At 46.6% G+C, this 26,607-nt stretch overlaps 2 protein-coding genes across 7 annotated transcripts in view; both read left to right on the top strand.

Annotated features, from left to right (window-relative positions):
- Window positions 1-25,369, top strand: part of VEPH1 (ventricular zone expressed PH domain containing 1) — a 168,996-nt gene extending 143,627 nt beyond the window's left edge. For 4 of the 6 annotated variants that reach the window (XM_075004259.1, XM_075004261.1, XM_075004260.1 and 1 more), the window contains 4 exons: window positions 10,591-10,727; window positions 18,203-18,375; window positions 20,347-20,385; window positions 25,022-25,067. In XM_075004259.1, the coding sequence (XP_074860360.1) occupies window positions 10,591-10,727; window positions 18,203-18,375; window positions 20,347-20,385; window positions 25,022-25,052 (380 nt within the window). In that variant the 3' untranslated portion in view covers window positions 25,053-25,067. Of the gene's footprint in view, window positions 1-10,590; window positions 10,728-18,202; window positions 18,376-20,346; window positions 21,610-25,021; window positions 25,123-25,273 lie in introns of those variants that run through there. The other 2 variants (XM_075004264.1, XM_075004263.1) reach the window with 2 other exon arrangements.
- On the top strand, window positions 10,798-14,665 carry LOC142018532 (uncharacterized). Its single transcript, XM_075004425.1, has 2 exons — window positions 10,798-13,013; window positions 13,875-14,665. Exons 1-2 carry the CDS (start codon window positions 12,350-12,352, stop codon window positions 14,402-14,404), a joined length of 1,194 nt encoding a protein of 397 aa, XP_074860526.1. The 5' UTR covers window positions 10,798-12,349; the 3' UTR covers window positions 14,405-14,665.
- Window positions 25,370-26,607: the final 1,238 nt, after the last annotated feature.

Here is a 26,607-nt window from a genome sequence, read left to right as displayed (position 1 = left end):
TTCAGGTTTTCCAGACATCAGATAATTGGAATCCATGTGGTGGTATGGGTGTGAGAGCCAAATTCAGCTGTTAGTATCTACTGATGGGTCAAGTCCTGGAGTCTTTACACAGCAGAGTGTTTACTCTGTCTGAGCTCTCTTGTACCAGTAGGGTATTACTGTCTTTCCATGAACTTCACTCGTCAGTGGTGATTTGCACTAGTGAAAATGAAAGGAAATCCTCACATTCATTGAGCATTCTGATGGAGTTATGACAGAGTAAAAACAAAACCAGGATGTCAGGATTTGGCTCTGTGATGACACCATAACGAGTTTTAGTTTATTACATGAATGAACTGTAGCAATGTGCAAGTTATGGAAAGGATCCTTAGGCCTTACAGATATTTAGAAGACTTAATTGGTAAGCAAATAAGCACAGCGCTTTAAAAGTCTTGTGAATAATGCTTCATTGTTATCCTTTATCAACCCCTCTCTTTTAATCCAGGCCTCAGACATACTGGCATCCATTTCATTATGGTGTCTGCTGAAGCTGGCATCAGAAAAGCCAAAGGATTTGTCTCTGGATGCACAAGAAGACTGTGATTGTAGGATTGGTTCCAGCTACCACAGCTCTTGAAAATGTATCTGCATTTCCCATGCAAACCCTGCTATTGAGATTCTTTATAATTTCCTCATAACTATCCACTTTGGTCTGAAACTGAATATCTGCTGTCTACCTACTGTTGATTTCTTCACCAACATCCATCAAGTGTCTAAATTCATTGTCCTTTGTGTTCTCTTAGCACTGGTATACACTTACAAATTAGATGGCTCTTGCTATGTTGTTCAGGGCTGTGGAAAAACCTTTGCACCCAGAGCACTGTTGTTTGGGTCAGCTTACCATCAATGTAGATGTGGCTAGGTCAGTAGAAGAAGTCTTCTGTTGACCTAGCTCTGGCCTCTCAGAGAGATGGATTAGCTGCACTGACGGGGAAAACCCCTTCTTTCAACACAAGAAACATCTCCACTACGATGGTTCTGGTGCAGAACTGTAGCTCTGATGCTGTAGCAGCTCTCATGTAGACATGCCATGAATGTGAGTTAGGACCTGTCCCTGCCTAAAGTCAATATCAAAATAATGATGGAGCTGAAGGGGATCAGGACTATTAGGTCCTCTGGAAATCTAACAATTGGGCTAGGCATATCTGGGGTGCTCATTTGTGCTCTGTAACTCACTGTGTAGTTATACAACATGCTTACTATGTAACTATGGCAACAATTTTTTTTCCTTTCTTCTTAAACTCATTCGTTCATTTTTATACTGAGGCTGAAATTCCATTTTGATTGAACTTATCCACTAAACTTAGTTTCTGACCCATATCATTGCACCATGTTTTCCACTGTGGAGACTTCATCATAGAATAAGGCTGCCAGACCCAGATTGTCGACAGAAGTAATGAACATGCAACCTTAGAGGCTAAAGTCCTGTGCTCTATTACAGGAGCTAAAAGCCAGCTGCCTCTCAGCTAAGGCTGTAGAGAAGAGACTTCACGCTCCCTTGGTAGTGGTCTCGGGTTACACTAGCATTTCTGATGCTTCATATTCTCTGGTGTCCTTCCTCCCCCTGTTGTTATGCAGGCAATGGAGATTATTCCTATTAGACACCAAGCTGCACATTCTGATGGGGACATGGTATCCTCCAGCAAAGCACAACATGGCTGTTCATCTGTTTTTTCAGATGGGATAATCACGTCCTTGAAAATAAAACAAATTTCTCTTTCCCATTAGCAAGGATGGACTTGAGTGCTGGAAATCTAAAACCTGTAACTGCACCAGTAAATATGGGGTCACAGTGCCTATGACGAGACATCAGTGGTAGTTCCATATTCCTTTATTTTATCGTGTTGCAGGCTGGCCTAGGATTTCCAGAGCTTGTAGGCCAGCCAGCCCTGTACATTTATCAGCTGAAAAGAGAAAAAGCTCAGCTGCAAGAAGCTGCAGGGGGAAGAATGGCTCCTGCAGTAAATGGGAGGGACAGTGAGGGGAAAAGCCTCTGAGCTGTCTGTTTTTCCTAGATTTTGGAGACTAGAACTGATGCAAGCACTGGGCATGTCACTGAGTTCATTGTAGGTTGGGGAGGGATAGCTTAGTGGTTAGAGCATGGCCCTTTTAAACCCAGGCTGTGGCCACACTTGGCCAAAACTTAGAAATGGCCATGCAAATGGCCATTTCGAAGATTACTAATGAGGCGCTGAATTGAATATTGAATTGAATATTCAGCACCTCCTTAGGATGCCTCTGGATGCAGCGCTTCGAAAGCGCTGCTTTCAAACGCGTGTGGCTCAGCACAGCCACATGGGGATCCTCTTCAAAAGGCCCCCGCACATTTTGAAATCCCCTTGTTTCCCCTCACTGAGAGGAATAAGGGGATTTTGAAATGTGCGGTGGGGGGGTCCTTTCAAAAAGGATCCCTGTGTAGCTGTGCCGAGCTGCATGCGTTCAAAAGCATCCTAATGCTAATGAGGTGCTGAATACTCAATTCAGTGCCTTATTAGTAATCTGCAAAATGACAATTTCCATGGCCATTTCGAAGTGTTAGCCAAGTGTGGCCATAGCCCCAGCATAGTGAAATCAATCCCTGAGGGAGCCTTTCAGAGTTCGTGGGTAGGTTAGCTTTTTTAAATCTGTGATAGTTACTGCTGTGAGGCAGGGGACTGGACTCTGACTTCTGGAGGTATCTTCCAGCTCTGAAATATGTATCTCCACATTTCACAGGCTAGCCACCTACAGCTGTTTCTAAACATGCCACTTTTTCTACAAGTGGCATGCTAATAAACAGCCTGAAAAATGCTAATGAGGAACAGATGTAAATTTCTGGTGCCTCATTAGCATAGGGTCACATGATTTGGAGCCCAGAAGAAGCTCTTCCGGACCCCAAAACAGCATGTAGAGGTGTGGTCCTGTGGGGACCGCCCAGAAGGAAGTTTTCAGGAAGAAGGAGCTTCCGGAAGGAGGACTTCCTTCTTGCAGATCCCCCCTCCCCTGCCCCAGGGCTGCACCCCTACACACTGTTTTGGGGTCCGGAAGAGCTGCTTCTGGGCTCCAAATCATGTGTCCCTATGCTAATGAGGCACAGATGTAAATTTCCAGTGCCTCATTAGCATTTTTCAGGCCATTTATTATGAAAGTGGCATGTGTAGAAATGGCCTACACAAGGTGGAGGAATGTGTGGGCCAGCAATCAATCAGCCCTTGGAGGTGCAGAAAAATTGAGGCCCAATGCCAGACTGTGAGTAAGATAACCCTGCAATTTAGAAAACTTCTATCTCTACATAAAAAATATAATACTCCAATTCTTCTCAGTACCTTCTCAACTACAACCTACCTCCTCTGGAAAAGCCTGAAAGAATAGACAGGTCTTGCAACATATCCTAATGGTAAACAAATGTCCTCTTGAACCCAAGGGAAAGTAAATTCAAGGGCCTTCCCCTAGAGGACTATTACATCAGTACTGGGAGACCACAGATAATAGTGGGAACCCAGTGTGATTGGTACTAAATATAGACAGTCAAAATAAACAAGCTAGACAAAAGGTGGGGGGGAAAATGGATAAAGCACTGATGGATTAAGTAGTTTTCCTAAGATACCAGATGTCTTTGTGGAAAAGGCACTGAATTAGAACCAAGAGTTCAAAGATCAATCTTTCCTTGACCACCGACATTTTTCTTCTCAACCCTCAAAGAGGAATAAATTTGAGGACTGTCATCTTGAATAATGCAGCTAATCTCTACTGCTGGTTTGGGGTACAAAGCGGGAGACTAATCAGGGCTCTGAGCTACGTCCAGCTCAAGCCAGTAAGAGATTTATAACTCAAAACTAGCGCTTTGAATTGTACCTAGAACCCAGACGGAACACATTGAAGTTGGGGTAGGGCTGCAGCATGTGTTCAAACTGGAACCTCTAAGGTAGTGGATAGTCACATTCCAAACTAGACTGTGAGGATACCAATGGTAGCCTTACATTTAATCCATTCTGGATGACAAAGATGGGGCCTGCTAGCCATGGGGGCAGGGGAAGCTGGGTAAAGAGGGCAGTTGTCCTGGAACCCGAACATTCAAAAGCAGCCTGAGCTCCTAGCGGCTGCTGCTACTGTAGTAGTGGGGGTGGCCAGAGCACGGGGCCCTTTTGAATCGCCACTGAAGCATTGCATGGCTCTGAAGGCTGCTTGGGTACATGGGACATGGCACAGCATGTCTGGGAAGTGCTGAGTGATGGTGGCCTTTAGGCCCTTCTTCCAAGAGCATGGAGCCACTTCCCTGCACTTTGCCCATGACACAGCAAGTCTATTGCTCCTCCCACAACAAGAATATAGATAACTGATGGGTTCTAACCTCTTTGCCAAGCAAAGATGAAAGAGCACTCAAGTCCATTCTTGGTAGCTGGGGTGAGCAGAAGATGTGTGGTCCCTTCCTTTGGCCATGTTTCCTATGCTGGGAGTCAGGAGGAGGGGTTGTAAGGGAGCAGGCCCCATTGCCCTAAGCCCTGGAAAGATACACACACCTTCCACTAGGCACATTTAGGGGAGGGGATCTAGCTGTACACCGCACTGGTGATAGACATAAGGCAGACTTCATATAGACTAAAGAATCAGGCCAGTAGTCTTTGCTGTGGTCCCTGTTTTTTTTAACCTCACCCAATCCACATAATCAGATACAGCTTCAATGAGCTAGTTCTCATCTGAACCACTGACTCAGGCTGAAATGAACACACTGTCAAACTTATGGGAAAGAGACAGTGCCATGAGAATTTGAAGGGTTCTGTGTGAACAAATAATTTGTACTACATGATTTAAGCTGATAAATACAGCCGTTCCCTGCTCTGCATACATCCAGAATGGAGCATCATATATGTCCATGTATTTACTCAGCAGTGATTGACAACATTTGTATACAAAGTTTGAAAAATGTGAATGTGGGCAGTTCTTGCTTCACTGTTTAAACATTGGTCAGATGAGTCATAAGTGCGTTACTTCTGTTCCCTAGGCCTCTGTATCTTAATTCAATATTAATTCAACTCAACAAACTTAGCTAGTTTGCAAGGATGAATATGGATTTAGTGATCATTGGGATTAAAAAAATAAAACAAACAAACATTTGGAGCCTGGATCAAGATTGTGGGCAGCAGCCACACTATTCTTTACAAAAACACATGTTCTCTTATTGCAGAAACTCACACTCATGCATTTAAAACTGTTTCCCCTAGTACTGCCACCTGTATATCTGATTCTTGCTTTTGTTAATGTTCAGACCAGTACAACTGAACTTAACGTGAATGAAAGGGGCCCCAAAAAGCAGCAGAAAGACTGAAAGCAGCTAGCTTCAGTGGGACAAAAAGAGGGAAGATATACTGGAAAAACCATTCAAAGCAGTGTTCCCTGTGAGCTGAGCGCTTGGCTGCCTGCCCAAGGGAGATTCAGATGCTGCCCAGCTGATTTGCCCAGCATTCCTAGCCACCCACCCACCATGGGCAGAATGTTTGTTTCTATTGGTGGTACACATTCTGCCTGTGGATGGAAAAAAAAGATAGTGGGAACATGTGTTTAGAGCCATCCGTTTGCAACAACCCACCATGCCTGAATATTGTGAAGGTCTAAGAACAAGAGGTGACTTCAGATGACATCAACTCTTGATAATATTATGCATTTCCTTGATCCCATCCCACCTTGTATTGGCTTCTACAAATAAATTGCAGATTCTTTGCAAAATTACACTGTTAAAATCCAGTCTCCTGAAAGTACTGCAGTTTTATAGCTGTACCCAAGCAAATGACAGCTGAGTTCACATAAATCATGGTTAGGCTGCATTTATTTCTCTCAGCTGCTAAAACGCTTTTAGTCCTATGAAAAGTTAGGGGTAATAGTTCACTTTTCTCATTGTCTTACATTTGTGGTGAGCAGCTCTTGAATCTGCAATAAAGTTCAGGGCTATTATAAAAAGGTAGATTAAAAAGTGTGACCCCCATTAATTTAGAGAACTACAGATGAACTTACTGCAGGAGAAAACCAAGTTTTTCTGCATAAACATTTGCATATATCTGGAAAGACAGATGGGTTATGCAGTGTGTGGTGGGGAAAAGGCTTTTTGTTTTACTTTGTCCTGTGTCAGGTCATGTCTCACAACACATCAGATATGACGTGAAAGAATTCAACATACATAACATGACCTGGTGCAAAGTTGCAAAATATACTTTGAGGAATGTGGTGCATTGGGGGTGAGCAATGGGAGAGAAAACATTTTAATCCGAGACCTACAGTTAGCTCTTCATAGTTGAGTAGAAATGTGACACCCAGATTTTTGTTACTTGTCTTATTACTAAAACATTTGCCCTCATCATTTACTAAATAGGAATCTGGAATGAATCAATTTTTTTCACTGATGTAAAGAAGCATAACATTTATCTTCTCCCTGTAAACTGAGAATGTACAAGGTTTTAAAAAGACTAAGGTAGAAGGCTTTTCTTCATACATGCATGGCACTATATAGACAGTGTTTAATGTCTATATACAACTTAAAACACAGCTTATATCCTTTCTATTTAGAGGTAAAATGTGTTTGAAATATTTAGAATTTTTCATAAAGTAATTACAATAATACAAGAAAATCCCACTTCTCAGCCGCTGGAGTGCAAGGGGAGGGAGCCCTGTCAGACATGCTAGCAGAGCTAAAGAAAAAATCCATTCTTGGGCTAACTCTAAAGACTTTTGGGAACCACGCAGTGGGTAGTAAATAGTGTTGTGTACCTATAGAGTTAAACGTTATGCGGGTGTCCTCTGGAGTTCGAGCATTGCTACAGCTATTTTCTTTGGGGTTGATGATGACTATGCACGCGTGCAGGGGAACACAGAGGGGTAAGAACTCCCCTGACACACCAACACGGGCTACCTAGACATTTTGTTCTTATGCATACAAGAAAGTAAGGAGTCTACACTCAGATACTGGGAGCAAATGGGCAGGAAGGGGTGCGGACTGAGTGAATGGAACTTTGTCTCTTTCTCTGTAAACACTGCCCTGTGGTCAGCTAAACCAGAATGGCAGTTGTAACTTGCCCTGGGTATAAGACAGGAGTAAATTATTGCTATTTCCCTATCCTGATCAAGGGTGGCATCAGGGAAGCAGCTGTGCTGCTGCTATGAGTCTCTGATACACAGGCCCTACTGGGGCTATTCCTGAGGTTGAATGTTGAAGCACCCTCCCTCCTTTTTGTTCAATGTTGTGCCCAAAGTCAATGTAGCCTGTTGTGCTTTAAAATGATGGTCAGAAACTTATTACTACAACCTTCTTCCTGGAAAAAAATGAGGAAGAAGGGTGCTTTCACAAGGGGGATTTCCTTTCGAAGGAGCCCTGTCCGCACGGCTGATTTGGCTTCTGGAAATGGCTCTTCTGGAAGCCAGCTCTCATATAAATATGCAAATGAGGTGCAAGATATTTAAATCTGTGCCTCATCTGCATTTTCTGTCAGCCACATTTGCATGCCCCTTCCGAAAGGCAGGGGCCATGTAGATGCAGCTGTAGTGTTTTGTCTTAGAATATTCCTTTGTGTACGTGTCTACTCTGAAAGTCACATGAGATCCTGAAATCTTGCACACTTCCCATGTCTACTCCTGTACAAGTCAGACATATAACGTTAATGGACATTGTGGGCAGAGGGTGATGAATATGCATGGCTTTATAAATATGGACAAGCTTATAAATGAGCATCTACAGCACTTTGAAGCACATTATAATCTTTAACACTCATGCCCATCAAAGTGATTTTTAAACATAGATCATGACACCCTTGTGATATAAGGGAAACTTATGTTCCCTCTCCTAAAGATATTATATATATGTTCTTCCTTTGGTTGTTGCCCTTAAAAATAGTGTGGATAGACAACCATCACAAGTAGCCTTTTGTGCATATTGTTGCTCAATCTGGAGGATCACTGGACTGGAAAACAGCTGAGCTGAAGATGGAGCATCTCTGGGAACCCACTTTTTATTAAATATAGACTATTATTCTTGGAAGCATTACGGCACTTTACTCGTACAATGCTGTATGTATGCAGAGTATAAAAGTAAGCTCAGACAGATGATTATGCTGCTCCTCTCTGGTCTAAAAATCTATGCATCTATAAGACTGCACATATTGTACCTTAATGTCGGGCTTTATTTACTTTCCCTTGATGAGTACCACTTGAGAGGAGAGAATGCCTGCTTTTTTTCCAAATAAACCTCTCTGAAACTCAAAATCCAGTGTCATGAGATCATAAAGTCACACATAGCAGTGGGGTTGGACATAGTTAAATGCCAAACTCTTTTTGAGGGACAAGGGCATACACTGGGTGTCCAGCATCTGTCTTGTGTTGCACTGCTCCAGAAGTTGTGTTCCAGATGTTGGAATAACTATTTTAGGAAATTGTAAGTGATAGAAAAAAATCACATTACCAACATTGGTGCCATAAGCTTTGGTTCTGCAGGAGCTGCATGTAGGTGATTCGTAGTTTGTCTGAATTGTGAGGAGCATTTTTCACAGCATTTTATGGAACATGAAATGACTTTGCAGCCTCTCTTATCAAAAGCCCCGAAGACATTAATGATTAAACCAATAGGGTTCTCTTAGAAATGTAGAGTGAGGTTGTGAACTACATAAGCAGGAGGGTGAGTAGCAAAAAACTTTTTCCCCCGACTCTTCCCCCACAAAGCAAGAAGGCAGCTTGGAAGAAATTGTGATTTAGATGTGTCTGACTCAATCTCCTGGCGAAGTATAGATTGCACACTGTCCTTTTATCAGGATTGTGCCTAATACCTTATTTTTGCACTGAAATTTTCTAAGGGGCCTAAGGAAGCTAGGGGCTAATTTCCAGTGGGGCTTAGGTACCTTTGAAAATCTTAGTCCTGTCCTTTAATTGGTTCTGTGGCAATGACTGAATTTTTTTCTAAATGAAATTTAATAGCAAATTTAACCTTTTGTGTAGTTCTTCAGTTCATCCCATAGCATTCTATAGCAGGACTATAAACCTAGACAGCTGTTATCCTCTATCAGGTTCCAGGGGACTTTTCCATAAGGAGTGATTAGGCCAGGGCAGGTAGCATTTTTCACTTCAGACTCAGAGAATGTTGAAACTGATCTCTTAAATACATGGTTAGTAAGAAAGTAATTTGGGTGTGCGGATTTAAGTACTGATGGTAGCACAATCACAGTGCTGAGTAGTAACAGAGAGAGAGCCATGCTAGTCTATATACTATCAAAACAAAAAAGCAGTAGAGTAGCACTTTAAAGACTGACAAAATAATTTATTAGGTGAGCTTTCATGGGACAGACCCACCTCTTCAGACCATGGCTGTACCAGAACAGACTCAATATTTAAGGCACAGAGAACCAAAAATAGTAATCAAGGTTGACAAATCAGGGGGGAAAAAAAATCAAGGTGAGCAAATCACAGAGGCGGGGGAGGAGTCAAGAATTAGATTAAACCATGTATGTAAAAGAGCCCCTATAATGACCCAGAAAATTTGCATCCTGGTTCAAACCACGTGTTAATATGTCGAATTTGAAATTTCATTTCAAACTCCATTAACATGCGGATTTATATAGCGGCACCCAAAATGTGTTACAATGCCTGTTCCAAAGAATATGCAACTTAAAAAGGGAAGATGGGAGAAAACACAGAACGGCCATGTCTACACGTGCCCCAAACTTCGAAATGGCCACGCAAATGACCATTTCGAAGTTTACTAAGGAAGCGCTGAAATGCATATTCAGCGCTTCATTAGCATGCGGGCGGCCGCGGCACTTTGAAATTGACGCGGCTTGCCGCCGCGCGGCTCGTCCCGACGGGGCTCCTTTTCGAAAGGACCCCGCCTACTTCGAAGTCCCCTTATTCCCGTGAGCTGATGGGAATAAGGGGACTTCGAAGTAGGCGGGGTCCTTTCGAAAAGGAGCCCTGTCTGGACAAGACATGCGGCGGCGAGGTGCGTCAGTGTCGAAGTGCCGTGGCCGCCCGCATACTAATGAAGCGCTGAATATGCATTTCAGCGCTTCATTAGTAAACTTCGAAATGGCCATTTGCGTGGCCATTTTGAAGTTTGGGGCATGTGTAGACGTAGCCAACGTGTGTTATTTGGAGGAGAGAAGGACAAACATCAATCGTAAATGTCATGAATTTGTTTTTTGTTGTTCTAGATGTATCTTGATGGATTATTTCTGAGTTATTCTGTTATGGTTCATTGTACAAGATAGTGGATAAATATTGTCAGGTTGGATAATAAACTGGATAGAAATAGGAAGTAGATGGGATGAATGTGGAGTAGTAAGAATTAAGAAAAGAAAAGATAAGAAGGAACTATTGATTGTCCAGTCTGAGACCTGCTATACAAAATGAACCCTTCATAAGTAGGAGACTGCACCACCATTCTTCAATCACGGCTGAATATTTTGAAGCAGAGAGGAAATGTGGTCTTGTAGTTTATACAGTAACGTTGCAAAACTGACTTTGGGTTGGAGAAAAATTGTGCTTCTCTCTGAGGTGAGAGAGGAAATAAATAACTTCTGTGTTTATATTTTTCCTCACTAGTTGTAAATCAAGATGGACAACCTCTCATTGAAGGCAAGCTGAAAGAAAAGCAAGTTAGATGGAAGTTTATCAAAAGATGGAAAACTCGCTATTTCACTCTCGCTGGCAATCAGCTTCTCTTTCGCAAAGGAAAATCTGTAAGTTAGAGGAACTTTACTTTGGTTTTCTCATTTCCCCTCCCAGCATTACCCTCTTCCTTGAGCTTTTCAAGACCATGATTATTCTGTGTTTTCCTCACATGACATTACTAAGTCTGGCCAATGGTTTGCTGGGTAAGCTTGTGTAAGCTGTTAGAATGCTTTTGCCATTCCTGTGGAGAAAAAAGGTGGTAATTTTTAAAGGCCCTCAGTATTTGCCTAATATTCTTCTTTTTAAAATCAGTGGGAACAGAGCTAGGCAAACATTGCACAATTTGAAAAATCCCACCCTGCATACTTAAGGACCAGTTCTATTCTCAGATTAAAAAGATGCTACTCCCTTTGGCTTCAATGGAATTTGCACCCATACAACACAAGTAGATTGCATCCACCAACCCTAAAAATCTTTTCCGATTCCCTTTGTTGGTTATCTATGGCTAATAGTGCCCCTCAAAAGTCAAGGTTTAATTCAGTACAAGGCTATTGTGTCACTATTCCACCTATGCCTTAAGAAAGGGCACTTAGTTGAAGAAAATGCCTGAAGGCCTTTCAGTCCTGGCTAGCAATTCTTAATTTTGTTGCTCAAGTAAATGTATGGATAAGTGAAACTGATTTCTGCACAGGTGAAAAAAAACTATTTGCTAAAAGCCTGGAGCACCACAGCAAGGAAAGTATTAATTACAGCTCAGCATCTCAACAGTGATTAGTGACATCGGGTGCCTTAAATGGACTTTGACCTTAAAGGGATTTGAATTTCACAGGACAGCTGATCTGCCCTTTCTGAAAATCAGGGCTCTGTAGAATACTTCATGCTGGGCATCCAAAACAAAATCACTCTTTTTTTTTAAAAGAAAAGGTGGAGGGCAGCATTTTATGTCATTTAGCTGAATAATCCATAGTTACATAATCACCACCAAACAGGAAAGTCAAAGAATTGCTGAAAGTGGATGGATAATGCAGGGGTTCTGTATTTCTCCCAATAAAGGGCTACATTTTGCTCTCACTTGTCCCAGTGTATAAATCCAGAGTTTACATTCTGCAATTTCTATGGATTTATACTAGAAATGAGAGAAATTTGGCCTAGTATGTATTGTATTAAACACTGAGTGGGAAATTACTTTCTTCAGCCCTTAGCAATTGGTATGACCAACCACTGTGCAAAATGGTCTCTTTGCTTACTGTCTGAACCACTTCTAAGCCGTGTCTACACGTGCACGCTACTTCGAAGTAGCGGCACTAACTTCGAAATAGCGCCCGTCACGGCTACACGCGTCGAGCGCTATTTCGAAGTTAACTTCGACGTTAGGCGGCGAGACGTCGAAGTCGCTAACCCCATGAGGGGATAGGAATAGCGCCCTACTTCGACGTTCAACGTCGAAGTAGGGACCGTGTAGTCGTTGCGCGTCCCGCAACGTCGAAATTGCCGGGTCCTCCATGGCGGCCATCAGCTGAGGGGTTGAGAGACGCTCTCTCCAGCCCCTCAGCTCAATGGTGGCCGCATGGAGCGGCCCCTTAAAGGTCCCCTCCCCCTCCCTTCCTGTGCAGGAAGCTGAGGCAACGTGCAGGCGGCAGCCCAGACACGCGGCCAGCCTGCACGTTCCTCAGCCACCCACCCAGCTGCGATGGCTGCCTGGCAGCCCCCCCAGCGCCCCCAGGGTACCCCCCCCAAGGGGAGCCAGGGCAGCCAGCCTAGCCAGAAGGGCAGCCAGGCCAGCAAGTGGCAGCGGGGCCCCTCCTGGACGGAGGCCGAGCTGCGGGACCTGCTGGGGCTCTGGAGCGAGGAGGAGGTGCTCCAGGTAATGGGGAGCAAGAGGCGGAACGCGGAAGCGTTCGCTCGGCTGGCCGACGGCCTGGCTGCCCGGGGTCACCCTGCCCGCACTCCCGATCACGTCAGGAGTAAGGTGAAGGAGCTGCGGCAGGGTTACTCCCGGGCCCAGGATGCGGCCAGCCGATCTGGGGCCGCCCCCGTCACTTGCCCATTTTACAGGGAGCTCAGGGACATCCTGGGCCCCCGGCACACCTCCTCCCCTCCGGCCACCCTTGATACTTCAGCCAACGAGCCCCAGCAGGCCCTGCAGCCGGAGTCTGCCCCGGAGGCAAGCCCCACACCCTGGGGGCCCCCCCTGGAGCCCACCCCCGGGACATCGCGGCGGGAGGAGGAGGAAGAGGAGGAGGGGGGCTCCTCCTCTGCAGAATCCAGGCTGCAGATCCTCCTTCTGCCATCCCGGAGCAGCAGCCGGGCCTCCGCCCCCCTGGGATCTCCAGACCGTGGGAGTGGACTGACAGGTATGTACCCCCCTCTGGTGTACACCCCTGGGCTTGAGGGGCGGGGGGTAATAGATATGTGTCCAGGGCCCCCCACATGCTCACATGGCCATGGCCCCAAGGACAGCAGGGCCATGTCCCTCACAGCAGTGCATCAGCCCCTGCCCCGCTCCACACCGCACGACAGTGCCATGCCCCATCCCCGGGTCAGGGGGGAGCGGAACCTCGAGGGGCCCCCGGGAGGAGGGGGTGGGACACCCCACAGCAGCAACAGCAGCAACAGCAGCAGCAGCAGCATGTGATGGAGTGGGGGGAGTGCAAAAGGGAGACTCAGGCTAGATATGAGCACCAAGAGCCGAATAGCTCCCAGGGGCAAAGGAGGATCCTGGGGCTACAGCTGGCAGGTGACACCTCTGCCCTGAACAAAGAGGAGGAAGGAGCCGAGCTGGCTTGGAATTGGGGGGCGAGGGCGGGGGCCACAGGTAGAGGCTAGGGGAAGGGAGAGCTGGAAGGCAGCCAGCCTGAGGAGGGTGAAAGCTGCATCCCAGAGGGGCACCCCTTGGGGTCTTCTCCCCAGGACGGGTTGGAAGGACTGTCTCTTCCGACAGCTGGTGCTGTCACTCCTGGGAGAAACTGGGCATCTGTGGCCTAAGAAACCTCTCCTGCTGTCAGACCCTGTGGAGTGAAGTGAGAGTCGCTCCCACCAGGGGACGGGGTGCAGGGCAGGGGGACCCCTGAACCCCATCCATCACAGCAGCATCTCCCGGGGACAGGGATGGGGAACCTGCAGCACAGGGCTGGGGGGACAAAGGCCACGGCTCGGGGCCCACACTAACGCCTGTCTCCATTCTTCTTCCCCCCGTCCTCTCCTGTGTCCCGCAGCTGCACCATCAGAAGGACCGGAAGAGAGTGCTGGCGAGGCATCAGTGGTCCCGGAGAGCCCTCCGGGACCATCGCTCCAGGCCAGCCCCTCGGCCGAGGACCAACCGGCCCCACGGCGGGCTAGACGGCGGACCCCGCGCCACCACCAGCCGACGGCGACGGACCCCCAGCTGCTGGCCATCCACCATCGGCAGCTGGAGGTTGCGGAGCAGGAGTGGGCGCTGGCCTGGCGCCAAGAGGCATGGGGGGCCTACATGGACACTTTCAACCGCCTGGTGGACTACCTGGCCCCCCATGCCGCACCGGCCGCCGCAGCGCCCGCCCTGCCTGCTCCACCAGCCGCACCACCAGCCGCTCCGCCCGTCGCCGTCCCGTCCGCCGTCGCCCCGCCACCCACCGCCGAGGGACCCCTGGGGCCACCTGAGACTCGCCGGGCATATCTTCTGGTCCGGCCCGCCCCCAGCCAGCCCCGGACAGGGCTGCGACCGCGGCGGGGCTCCCGGCCGGCCACGCCCAGTGCCGGACTGTAGGGGCGAGGGGCCCGGGACGTGGCCCCCCCATTGTATATAGTTTGAACCTCTTATTTGGTGCCCCCCGTTTGCCCCGTCCCCCCCATGTAAATAGTTCTCCCCTTTATCCTCCCTGGTTTTCTTTTTATTAATGAGGACACTTGTTTGTTAGTATTGTTTTATTTGTACATATTAGTTTGTTTCCACATGTTGTATATAGTTTGTTCTTGTTTTATATATTTACAGTTAAAAAAAAAAGTTCTAAAAGAAAAACCAGTTTAAGTTCAGCCACAAGTGCGTGCTGTCATTTGTCCAGGAAAAGTGGGAGGGGGGTGCGGTGGGGTGCTCCATGGTGTGGGCGTTGGGGCAGGAGTGTGGTGGAGAAAGGGGCGGGCAGTGGGGGGCCTGGGCAGAGTTCAACCCGCCACCTCATCATTGAAGTGGGCCCACAGGGCCTCCCGGACCCGGGTCCCTTCGGGGTCCACCTGCCGACTGGGGGCAGCAGGTGGCTGGACGTCGGCCCTGCCGGCCTCCGCAGCCCAGCCCTGGAAAAAGGTCTCCCCCTTGCTCTCCACCAAATTGTGCAGGGCGCAGCAGGCACCCACAATCTGGGGGATGTTGTTGGGGCCCGCATCCAGGCAGGTCAGGAGACATCTCCAGCGTCCCTTCAGGCGGCCAAATGAGCGCTCCACCACCTGGTGCGCGTGGTTCAGGCGCTTGTTGAAGCGCTCCTGGCTAGCGGAGAGATGGACCGCGTACGGGTGCATGAGCCACGGGCGGAGGGGGTATGCCGCATCTGCGATGACGCAGAAGGGTATGGTGGTGTCCCCCAGAGGGATCTCCCGCTGGGGGATGTAGGTCCCCGCCTCCAGCTGGCGGCACAGGCCCGAGTTCCAGAAAACCCGGGCGTCGTGGGTGCTGCCAGGCCAGCCCACATAAATGTCCTGGAAACGTCCCCGGCTGTCCACCAAGGCCTGGAGGACCACAGAATGGTAGCCCTTGCGATTCAGGTATCGTCCTCCACTGTGATGCGGGGCGCTGATGGGGATGCGAGTCCCATCCAGAGCCCCGAAGCAGTTGGGGAAGCCCAGGGTGGCAAAGGCCGCGATGGTGGCATCTGGGTCCCCCAGCCTCACGAGCCTGTGCAGGAGCATGGCGTTGATGGCACGCACAACCTGCAGAGAAAGCACATGGGACAGCACCAATGAGGGGTGAGCAGGGTGTGCGTGGCCCTGCCCTGCCCTGCCCTCCTCTGCCCTCCCCCGCCCTGGCCTCCCCTCCCCTCCCCTCCCCTGCCCTGGCTTCCCCTCCCCTCCCCTGCCCTCCTCTGCCCGGGCCCCCCTCCCCTGCCCTGCCCTCCCCCCATGGGTTCTCTTACCTCCATGAGGACAGCCCCGACGGTGGCCTTGCCGACACCAAACTGCTGTCCCACGGATTGGTAGCTGTCGGGAGTGGCCAGCTTCCAGACAGCGATGCCGACCCATTTCTGCACTGTGAGGGCACACCGCATGGCCGTGTCCTGGTGCCTGAGTGCGGGGGTGAGCCACTGGCACAGCTCCATAAATGTCTGCCGCCTCTTCCTGAAGTTCCTGAGCCAGCGGTCGTCGTCCCACTCCCCAAGCACCAGCCGCTCCCACCAGTCGGTGCTGTGGGGTAGCTCCACAGCCGCCGGCGTGTGAGGCGGGTGGCGGGGGCAGGGTGCTGCAGGGTTAGGGGTTGAGCCCTGCTGCCCTGGGAGCAGCTCCTTCTCCGGGGTAGCAAGGAGGTGCTCAGCTGCCTCCCGCATGGCATGGAGCAGGGCAATCCCTGCTCCTGCCGGGAGGGCTGGGTGGACCTCTGGCTGCTGCTGCTGCTGCTGCTGGGGGTCCATGACTGCGGCGCCCGGGGTCTGTGTGCCTATGGCTCCTCAGACCGCGTGCTGTGCAGGCTGAGTGTGTCTGGGAGGGGCCCTTTAAGGGAGTGGCTAGCTGTTGCCCCGGAAGCGCTAGTCCACCCTGTGACCCTGTCTGCAGCTGTGCCTGGCATCCCTATTTCGATGTGTGCTACTTTGGCATGTAGACGTTCCCTCGCTGCGCCTATTTCGATGTGGTGCTGCGCAACGTCGAAGTTGAACATCGACGTTTCCAGCCCTGGAGGACGTGTAGACGTTATTCATCGAAATAAGCTATTTCAATGTAGCGTGCACGTGTAGACGTAGCCCTAGAGAGGTTTCAAGATAACAGCAACCTCTTGTCAGAGCCAAGCTGAAATTTTGACCCTAAAGTTTAATTTTGCTTTGTAAGAGCTTTTATTACCACCTATAAACAAAAATCAAAATGCTCTAAACTTCTACAGTAGCTGTTTGAGTCCCTTCCTTTCATGAAGGTAGTACAAAGTTGTGTCTGTGATGCACTGGCACATTCTTGGGCAAATTCAGCCCAACAGAAAGGGGCTAATTCATAAAGGGACATTTCCCTGCACGTCTAGTGATTTCCTGAATTGTCTTGAAGACAAATTAATCTGTACATTTATGACAGTCTATTTTACTGTTCATTGATGTTTACTTATTAAAATTCACAACAGTAATTGTCAACCTCACAAGCTAATTGGCCTATAGAAAATCTATTTGATGTAATGGAAGTTAATTAGATGGACTACACTAATAAAGCAACAGGGACATTAGAATGCCTCTGATTCCCATGGGATGTGGTTATTGTTTGAAAATCAATCCCCTATGACCTGTTCTACGGCTGGTCTCTCTCTTTTTTTGGTTAATGCAAGTTTATTCGGTAGGTGGAGGAAGCTGAAAGATCAGGCTGTTTACTGGGAGTTTCTGGCCAGCTGTTAATTTATACAGATTAATTTACTACTTTTTAACTGGCAAAATCAAGACTTTTGAGCTGTTTGTAATGGTGATGCACAGTGTAGCAGGTACGTTTAAAGAACAGTAGCTGCATTCAGATGTGTATTTTTAAAGTACTTGTATTTGTGTTGTATCCTGTTACTTTTACCTAGTGACTGACATTAGACCTAGCTAAGTGTACTGGATTGATATCCCTAGAAATTAGAGGCCTGTCTTTAACCTCAGTATGATGACCAACATTGAAAACTATCCTGCACAGCTCAAGTCAGTTCTTGGAAGGGCTATCTCTAGAGACAAGGGCATTGCAGACTTTACCAGTTGTCCTGATTTGCAAGGGTGACTTAATAGTGATGGGTAAATGGAATAATTGGCTGACTACCAGGAGTATTGGCCATATCTGGGGAGCTGAATATTTTGTGATAGAATCGGAGTGCATGCACCTGAACAGAGGTTGGAGGTGGGAATAGTGATTACAAAGAGATGTCTCATGAGTGTTTCAAGTATCTGATGCGAGTTAAGACTCGCACATCCAATTGGGGCAGCCCCGAGGCAAATGCATCATGAAGTTGGAGAGGGGGCAGCTTGGTTGTGGTGTTTGTGTCCACTCGTACAGGTAGGAGGTCTCCTGCCTTGAAGCTAGACCTGACAGTGTCTGTCTTGCATGTTTAGCCCCATGATGGGAACAGTTTTATCCTGTTCCTTAGCAGTATGCCTTTTGTATGCCAATGTAGAGCCCACTGCTTAAAAATGTGGGAGAAACATGCAGAAAAGATGCCCATTTGAGTAGATAGTGTGCTCCTGGAGAAGTCACGTTATATGGCCCAGCTTCAAACTGGTAGAGCTGGGCCTGAGAGTTTTAAAACAGAAATGAATGACAGCACTCACAAAATTGCTAATTAGTTGATAGTTGTGAGGACTGGCCTACTTGTGCCATAACCTGACCAGTACCTGGCTTTATTCTGTGTCTCTTATTTTAGAAATATTTTAGATTGGACTATAAAATCACTTCAAATCAAAATTTTGAAATAGGAGAAAATAAGGACTTTGCTGGAATGTTTAACACCCCTCAAAGTGTGCGTTTCAGTCTTGCATACCTTCTGCACCTGGAGATCAGTGGAGTCAATGGGCCTTTCCAGATCAGATCATCAAGGTAGTCTGTACATCAGTTTACGTACATTCGTATTATGTTGTACAGTCCTAGGAAAATGGATAGTTGTCAGTTTTACATATCCAGGTCAGCTGAATGCAGTGTTTACTTTAGTTATTTGAACTGGTAGGTATTTGTGTCTGGTTTAGTACTGAAAACCTCCACCCCTCCCATTCTCCTCAACTGTTAAACAAGGAGTAGTATTGTGTAGATATGCTCCTTTTGCCTCACTACAGATTTGAAAATCTAAACCAAACACAGACGAAGTATTGTGAAATAGCCAGCTGGCTGTGCCTGGATATTCCTGTAGGCCTGTCACTACCCTTTCCTCTTTAAAATTAACCAGGCTAACAATATTTGTTCTGTGCAAGCAATTATCTGGTCAGTGGGTGAAAGGGCGGCAAAGGAAAGCTAAAATCTGAGAAGCACAAATGCATTGCTCTCCACAGTCTGCAATAACATGAAAAGTATGTTGGGTCCCAGCCACAAAAATCTGCCTGAGGTACTAAAACCCAGCTCTTCTTACCAACCTAAGAGCACATATATTGTTAATGTGTAGCTTATAATGAGAACAAAAGCTAGTTTGCATAGATATGGGCTTGAGAACCTATGCTTGGATTTGAATTCCTACAAAGTTGATGGGTGTTCAGATTCAGGATTTTGTTTAAGATCTAGCTGGCTCTGCATTTCTTGGGATGCCATGGGGAAAATGGATAAAATAAGTCCATGGAGATGCAACATTCCATGGACATCCCCTAGTCTGATTCCAGACCCTTGAAAGGGTCGACAATGGAACAGCCATTCTTCCTGTCACTCCCCCATGGCCATTCAGAGGGAACTACCGGTGCTCATTTCAATATTAACCCTACATGCACCAGCCTCTGCCTAACTAGGAGAAGGGATGATGATCAGGCAGTGGCAACACAGCTCCCTAGAAAGTCATGCTTAGATGGATGAGGCATAAACATTCCAGACAGATGCCACAACATCTCTTGGGTTGGGGGGCTTGTTAGAAGGCCACGCTCCATGTCTATTCCTTGAGCTCTCAAATCCCTGGGAAGAGGGTAGCTAGGAATAGCCCCCAGAGGTTTTTCCATCAGTTGGGATACTTTACCTCTCCCCACCTCATTTCCCCCACTTGTAAAAGGGTGCTCCGATTTCATTGACTTAGTCATACATGTACAATGGGCCTATTTTGGCCTTTGTGAGCTGTATGGTCCTTCAACATAGCCAGGTAAATCTGTTCATTATGTGTAGAAACAGACAAGGTCATCCATAATAAACTTATTAGGGAAATTTATTTCCAACATTTCACCAAAATACTTACAACACCCAACCTCACAGGGATATGGTTGAGACATGAGCCAATTAATGTTTGCAAAGTGCATTTCGTGTTCAAGGAAACACTGGCAGTCTCAGTAGAGAGAGAATGGCAGAAGAGCAGCCTTTGCTCCTTTTGGTCCTTCCAAGACAGAGTGAGACAGGTCAGTGTACGGGAAATGTGTCCTGTTGCTGTCTGTTCTGTGAATTCATGAAGGACTTCGGATTCCAGGTGTGTCATTCAAGCACCTTTCACAGCCATTAAAACTTGGGATTGGGTTTTGTGGGCAGATATTATCCAAATCCTGTATTGGTGGCTGCAGTCAACCAATTGCAGAAGAGTGGGAGTACCATGCCAATGCAAAGATAGTAAAGTTCATGGGTTACTGTGCAACCCTTGCACAAGTAGCCCTGATTGGATTACTTAGCTGACCAAGGCAGGATTGTAAGGGAATGTGGCAGCCAAATCCTGTTGAAGTTCAATGGGTGTTCTACACTGAATCCCTATAGACTCCTTTACACATCCCAGCCTCAGTGCTCCCCCAGGTGAATTTGGGGTTGCACAGTTTACAGCTATGGGTGGTGTTGCTTTGTAGGATCAATGAAAGTTTTCCCTCAGAACTGACTGTTGTGTTGTCCCCGCTTCTGTTTCAGAAAGATGACCCAGATGACTGCCCCATTGAACTCACTAAGGTACAAAGTGTAAAAGTGGTGGCCAAGAAGCGCAGGGACCGCAGCCTTCCTCGGGCTTTTGAAATCTTCACTGACAATAAGACCTATGTTTTCAAGGCCAAAGATGAGAAGAATGCTGAAGAGTGGCTTCAGTGTATCAGTGTGGCCGTAGCACAAGCTAAAGAAAGGGAAAGCAGAGAGGCAACCACATACCTGTAAACTGTCAGTCTGTTTAACACTGAGCTTTTGCATCTGCTATTCACAGGCAAAGGTGCTCCATCCTGTTAATCATAGACCCAAACAAAGCCTAGGTCCAATTTCTGCAGCCCTAATTTGTGACACTAGTCCCTGTGGAATCTGGTTTTAGCTGCTGCTGGGAGCACTCAAGGGCTAATGGCTGCAAGATCAGCCTAGATCATTGGTCGTCAACCCCAGCACACTGGCTGAGCCAATTTAGAGTGCAAGGGGCTCTGGCCTTGCCCCTCCTCCCCCATGCAGCAAGGGAGGAGGCAGTGCAGGGCTGGGGCCAGAGCCCCCAACGTGGCACAGGGCCAGAGCCTCCTCTGTAGGGATGGAGTCCTGCCACGGCATGAAGCCCGAGTGTGGAGCCCCTCCACGGGGCCGGGGCCAGAGCCAGAGCCCCCTTCTCCCCAGAGCTTCCTCTGCAGGGCTGGGACCCCTACTTTTCCCTCCCAGAAATCCACACTGTGGAATCCCCTCCGCAACACAGGGCTGGGGCTGCAGCCCCCACCACACTGTAAGCAGTCCTGGCTCTCACATTCTTCCGTGTTCTTTAGCTGGAATTTACCCCAAATGCTTTCTAAGAGCCCAGTAAGCACTGGAAGAGTTGGTAATGCTCTAGACAATGTTGACCTTCCATGGTCTGGCAAATTCTCTTGTCTGGCACTGGCCAAGTCCTGAGGATACCAGATGAGAGATGTTCAGCCTGTGTAAAGTGAATATCTTTGCAAAAGCGACTTTACTTTTGTAGCTAATGTGAAACAGCTGCATTTTAACATGCATGGACTTTATATCACATATTTTCAGCATGTTTTATTAGATTATATTAGTAGGAAATGATATTGAGAAATTAACCTGACAGACATGTCTGCAAAAGCCATGCAGCACTATTTTTTCCAGCGTGTACATATCTACAGTTTCTTCTTTGTTACATAAGCAGCTAATCTAGAATGTTAACCTCTCTCCAAAGTTAAGTAGGTTATATAATAAAATTCAGCATTCCAAGCTGTTTTTGAATATCCTTTTAAGGTGACTTGATGCAGACTGAATTTTTGTGTTTGTGGGGTGGGGGTTCTATTTTGGTGATGATGGTTGTATTTGACTTTATCCTTTTGCCAAAAGCAACAAAAGAGAACCTCTTCCAGACAGTAATATTTGCAGAGATGTTTCAAAGCCCAGTCATTTCCAAAAAGGTCATTTTCATAGGAACAAGTTTCAAATGAAATATTTTGAATTACTTTAATTATCCTTTTAAAAGATTTGTGTCTTTGGTTTGAGAGAAAGGGCCCATAGTATAATACTTTTGAATGCTTCTTGCAAATGCAGAGTCTAGAAAGCTAGAAATGCTTTCAGCATTGCAAAGCATCCTCCACCCTATGTGGCTTCCACTAGATCTGTGTTTGGCCAATGTGTATGGTTTCCAAATCATGGGCATGGGATCGGGAGAAATGGGTTAAATGCTAAGGTGCAATTCAGGCCAATAGGATAGAGTAGGATACAGGTGATTTCAATTTGAGATCAATATGCTAAGAGGTGAATTGAAGGTAAGGTGAACACAATGCTGTGTCAGTTGACAAAATGACGAACTGGAAGGCACTGATGGGTCAAACCAATGACCTGTAAAACAAATTTAGATTAAAAATATATTGGGCCTAACTTCTCTGGTGCATTTTGGGCCAGCAGTGGAGGGTCTGTGACACAAGCTTTACATAATCTGCTCTGAGTCAGATGCTATGATCTTTACCTACAGCTATCAACTAGCACTGAACACCCCATTACATGTGACCTTCATAAACCTACTTTCAGCTGCCATCATTGAGGGTAATACTTGCCTAACTGACTTTACTTGCAGTGGGTGATAAAATTAAACTTAGAGGCTGATTTTCAGAGATACCGAGTATTCATGATTCTTGAGTTCCATGGGAATTGTAGGCAATCAGCATCTCTCAACATGAGGCCCCTAGCTACAACTCACAAATGTTATTTTGTCTGGAGTTAAGTCCTCTGCCACCTTGGAAGCAATGTGCTTTGATAGTTTGTTGGCATGAGGATAAAAATATGAACCTAGAACACAAACTGCTTTATCTTTAGGCCTGAGACTTCGCTAGGAAGGCCAGGATGGTTGTGGTTTTAATTTTTTTTTTCTTATTCCATCATTGTGCTGCAATGTGCTTGAGGATAAGGCAGCTGTCTGTAACTCAACAAAGGGTCTTGGAGATTCAGCAAGGCTTTTAGCCATGTAGGGGATTTTATTTTTCTTCATATCTGTTTCCTACATGTTACTGCCATCACAGGGCTGGTGACAGACTTTGTCAGGCCCTGGGCAATGGGGGGGCTTGGCTTCTGGCTTCCTGGAGGTGATGGAGTGGGGGGGGGGGCTTTGGGGAATGGATGAAACTAGGGGTTGCCAGCCCTCAGCAAAATCTGCAGTGAGTCATGCCTCCCCCAACCAGCCATCAATGCCATACAGACTACACAGCACAGGGTGCCAGTGGCAATTTAAAGGGCCTGGGACTCTGGTCACAGCTGTGGCTGTGCTAGCAGCAGCGATAGCCCAAGCTCTTTTTTAAATCACTAGTCACAAAGGCAACTGCCCCCCTGCTCCTCCTGTCCATGGCACTGTGCCACAGTATTTACCTGCATTCTGAGCCAGATTTGTAAAGCAGCCTTTAACAGTGCCTTGCAAAATCTGCCTACATTTATGGATACAAATATGTACACAAATGACAGTTGGCATGCACAACCCAAGTGCAAGTTCTTTTTTGCTCACACAAATTTAGTGGGAGTAATAGTTGTGGCTCTTCATTTATACGTGTTTCTTTTGATAGTATCACTTGTTTTCATAGCACTTGAATTTACATTATGCTAGGTAAGTGCTAACTGATGGTGACTTGATTTGTAAATCAATCAGCTGATGAGTGTGCATGATTCTTTCTCAGAGCCCAAAACCAAAAGGTGCTGTTATGCATCTCTGTCAGCAAAAGCGAGATTTCATGAAGCTTGAATTGTGTGATGGAGCTTGAAGCCCTCTTGCACCAGTCAGCTTTCACATCAAAGTCCTTGACTCTGCGAGTCTTAACCTTTGCTTTCAGTTTATAGTCAGTGACTCAGGTCCCAGGCCCCTTGAAATATGTTATTCGGAAAGTACCTAGCTCCTGTCACAGAAATTACCGAGTCTTCTGTCTCCCAAATCAGAACGTACACCAACCTGGTGGCTTGTCTAAGATGGTGCACACTGTGCTATTGGCAGAACAGCACTGAGAGAAATCTTATAATAAAACTAGATGAATTGTATTAATAAAGAACATATTTGTGATTAGCAGTGATAATCAAAAACAGTAACAAAATGTGATTGCTAGTGTCTAAAATGTAACAGATTACAAAGCCTGATCTCTGAAAATGTTTCACCTATAGTCAGTGCTCAGCATCCTCAAACCATGTGGTCGGGGAATCCTCCCAGAGCCGTCCCATCCACAGGACAGTTCACGGCAGCCAGCCAGGTCCTATACTTTGGGAGACCACTGTGGTGGCCACCTCAACCGTCCAAAGGACGGGCCTGGTGCAGGGCAGCATCCAGAATAGCTTATTTCACAATAAGGCTTCTGTGTAGACATACCCAGAAAGAACCTCAAGGAAGAAAGCGAAGACAAGTTAGGAAACCTCAACTATCTGAGAAGGAGAGGGACAAGGTTAGTCAATCAGTGTCACAGACCAAACCCTTAAGGATTTATGCGCTACTGTACTGAAGCACCACTCTCTCAAGCATATGTTTAACTTTTTGCACATGGGAGGTCCCTTAAAGTCCCTGAGATTCCAGGTCCACATGTGTAAAGTTAAGCACATGTATACATGAATCCAGGATTACAGCTTTAGTTTCTGAATTGTACTTTACACTAAACCTGGCATTCATTCATCCCAGGGACCCAGCTGAAACTGGGCAAAGTGGGACAGTTAAAAAAATCTGTTTTTACAGAAACTATTTCTGAAAACAGTCTATTTTTCTTGCTTTTCCAGGGCTCATCAAGTATAATTTTGTTGATTTTAGGTCTGCCACCTGGCCTGTTTCAGAAAGAATTTGATGTTCCTGGTTTGTTTGTGTTAAATTACATGGATGCACAAACCAGGGTGGAAAAATCCATTTTTATTGTGGGGAGGTTTCAGCAAAATTTGCGTGAAATTGTACAACATGAAAAGTGTGTGTTTCCTGCACCACCTACTCAGTGGTTTTATGACTCACTTTTTTCTAAAGCCTTTATTCATTGAAACAATATGTAATTAGGGACCCCTGTTTCTGTGCCAAAAATAATTACCATAAAATAAGAAGCCTAACTTTAGTTATCCTGTATTTGATTAAATCTTGGAATTAAAAAAAAAAAAGGGAAATTGATCTGGCATCTTGTCGCACTTGTTCTTCTAGGAGGGGATACACAGAAATCATCAAGTTATGAAGGGAACAAGAAAATCTCAAACACCCCTTTGTTGCTACAAATTTCTACTTGAACTGACATAAAATGCTTCGTAAGGATTTTAATTTTTCAATTTCAATATTTTAAGTAATGTTTCTGCCCTGGTTGATACATGCTAAGCTGGATTCACTGTTGCCGTTAAAACAGTTAATTGGTGTCAGATACTGTAATATGTTTTCTGGTATAATTTGTTTTCCCTTTAGTGGGCCCATCCTGGTCTCATAGAAGACAATGGCAAACCTCCCATTGACTTCAAGGGGTGGAAGTTTGGACTCATCAAGCTACTTTGGCATGTAAGAGCTTATGTGAAAGCAGTGCTAGAAAATAGATTCAGATGGCCCCCTTGCTTTCTGAGGTTGGACTTTACAGAACCTATGTTCCTCTCTTCCAGGAAATCATTTATTTTCTGTCTTGCACAACTCCCAGTACAAAAGATGTCATCTTCTCTGGGGAGTGTAACACCACACAATGTAACTTTGCTGAAGTATTTTTAACACAAGTTATTTGTTTGAATGAGGTTTTCTCCTGAGAAACCAGCAAGGAGAAGTATGTGGATTATTATATGGGGCTTATTGCATATCAAACCCAAGTACTTCTCTTGCCTACCCCCCCCGGCTATATCGGCAAGGATATGGAGTGGGGCATTGGCACCACCTATCTAATAATTGAGTTTTACATCCCAAATTGCTAATCCTCCCTACTTCTCACTCTTATGGATGGGCACAGAGAAAGCTAAAGCCTATATTTAGGCAGTGACCTACTCTAAGCCAGAGTGGGAGGGACCACTTTCTGGGGCTGGGTGGATGGAGCCAAGCTGGGGTCCACCTATTGCACCAGAATTTAAGAGATGGGACAGGAAGTATAAGAAGTGTGGCCTACAGCTCCGTTACGCCAGAGCCAATAACGGAAGCAGATGCCTCTCACTTGCTGCATGCCTCTGGCCCTGGAAGAGACTAATTCTGGAGAGAAGCTGCTGAGACTTCTGGCATCTGAATACTCAGATGAGGCTGAGAACCTCTGAATGATGGAGCCCCTTCCCCAGGCTGTGGTAGGAAGTAGTTGAGACAAATCAGCCTCTGGTTCAGTTTTGCTGTTAGTGCTCAAATGAGCAATTTTCAGTAGAAACCCCATTGACCCAGTGGCAGAACCCTCCACCACTGTCAGGGCTGTGGGCTGGGACCCAGTGGAGTAGGGTGGGCTCAGGTCCCCCTTCCTACCATCCACACCTCTTGGGTGGCAGGGTTCCTTCCCACCATAGGCAACTCACCTGCAGCCCAGAGCTTCCTAGACTGTTTTGTGGCTCCAAACAGCCTGAGGGCCAGAGCTTTCTAAACAGGTTTTTGCTCTGGCCCATGGATTGTAGCCCTCACTTCATTAATTCCCTCCTTGTGACTGGGCTGACCCTAAAGTGTGGCAGAATGGCCTTCCTCTGAGCCAGAGAGGGAGGGATGGCCTCCAACTCACTACATGCAAAAAGTATATTTGAAATAATCAGCCTTTTCATTGTATAGCTGGCATCTAACTTGTTTGCTCTGCT

Source organism: Carettochelys insculpta, chromosome 10, assembly GCF_033958435.1.
Source record: "Carettochelys insculpta isolate YL-2023 chromosome 10, ASM3395843v1, whole genome shotgun sequence".
NCBI lineage: Eukaryota > Metazoa > Chordata > Testudines > Carettochelyidae > Carettochelys > Carettochelys insculpta.
Note: the sequence above shows the minus strand (reverse complement) of the source record. Positions and strands in the feature narration are given on the sequence as shown.

Excerpts from the sequence above, each read along its gene's own strand:
- LOC142018532 (XM_075004425.1), top strand. The coding sequence starts at position 12,350 with ATGGCTGCCTGGCAGCCCCCCCAGCGCCCCCAGGGTACCCCCCCCAAG. Across the intron at positions 13,014-13,874 it reads CCGTGGGAGTGGACTGACAG|CTGCACCATCAGAAGGACCG; the intron begins GTATGTACCCCC and ends TGTGTCCCGCAG.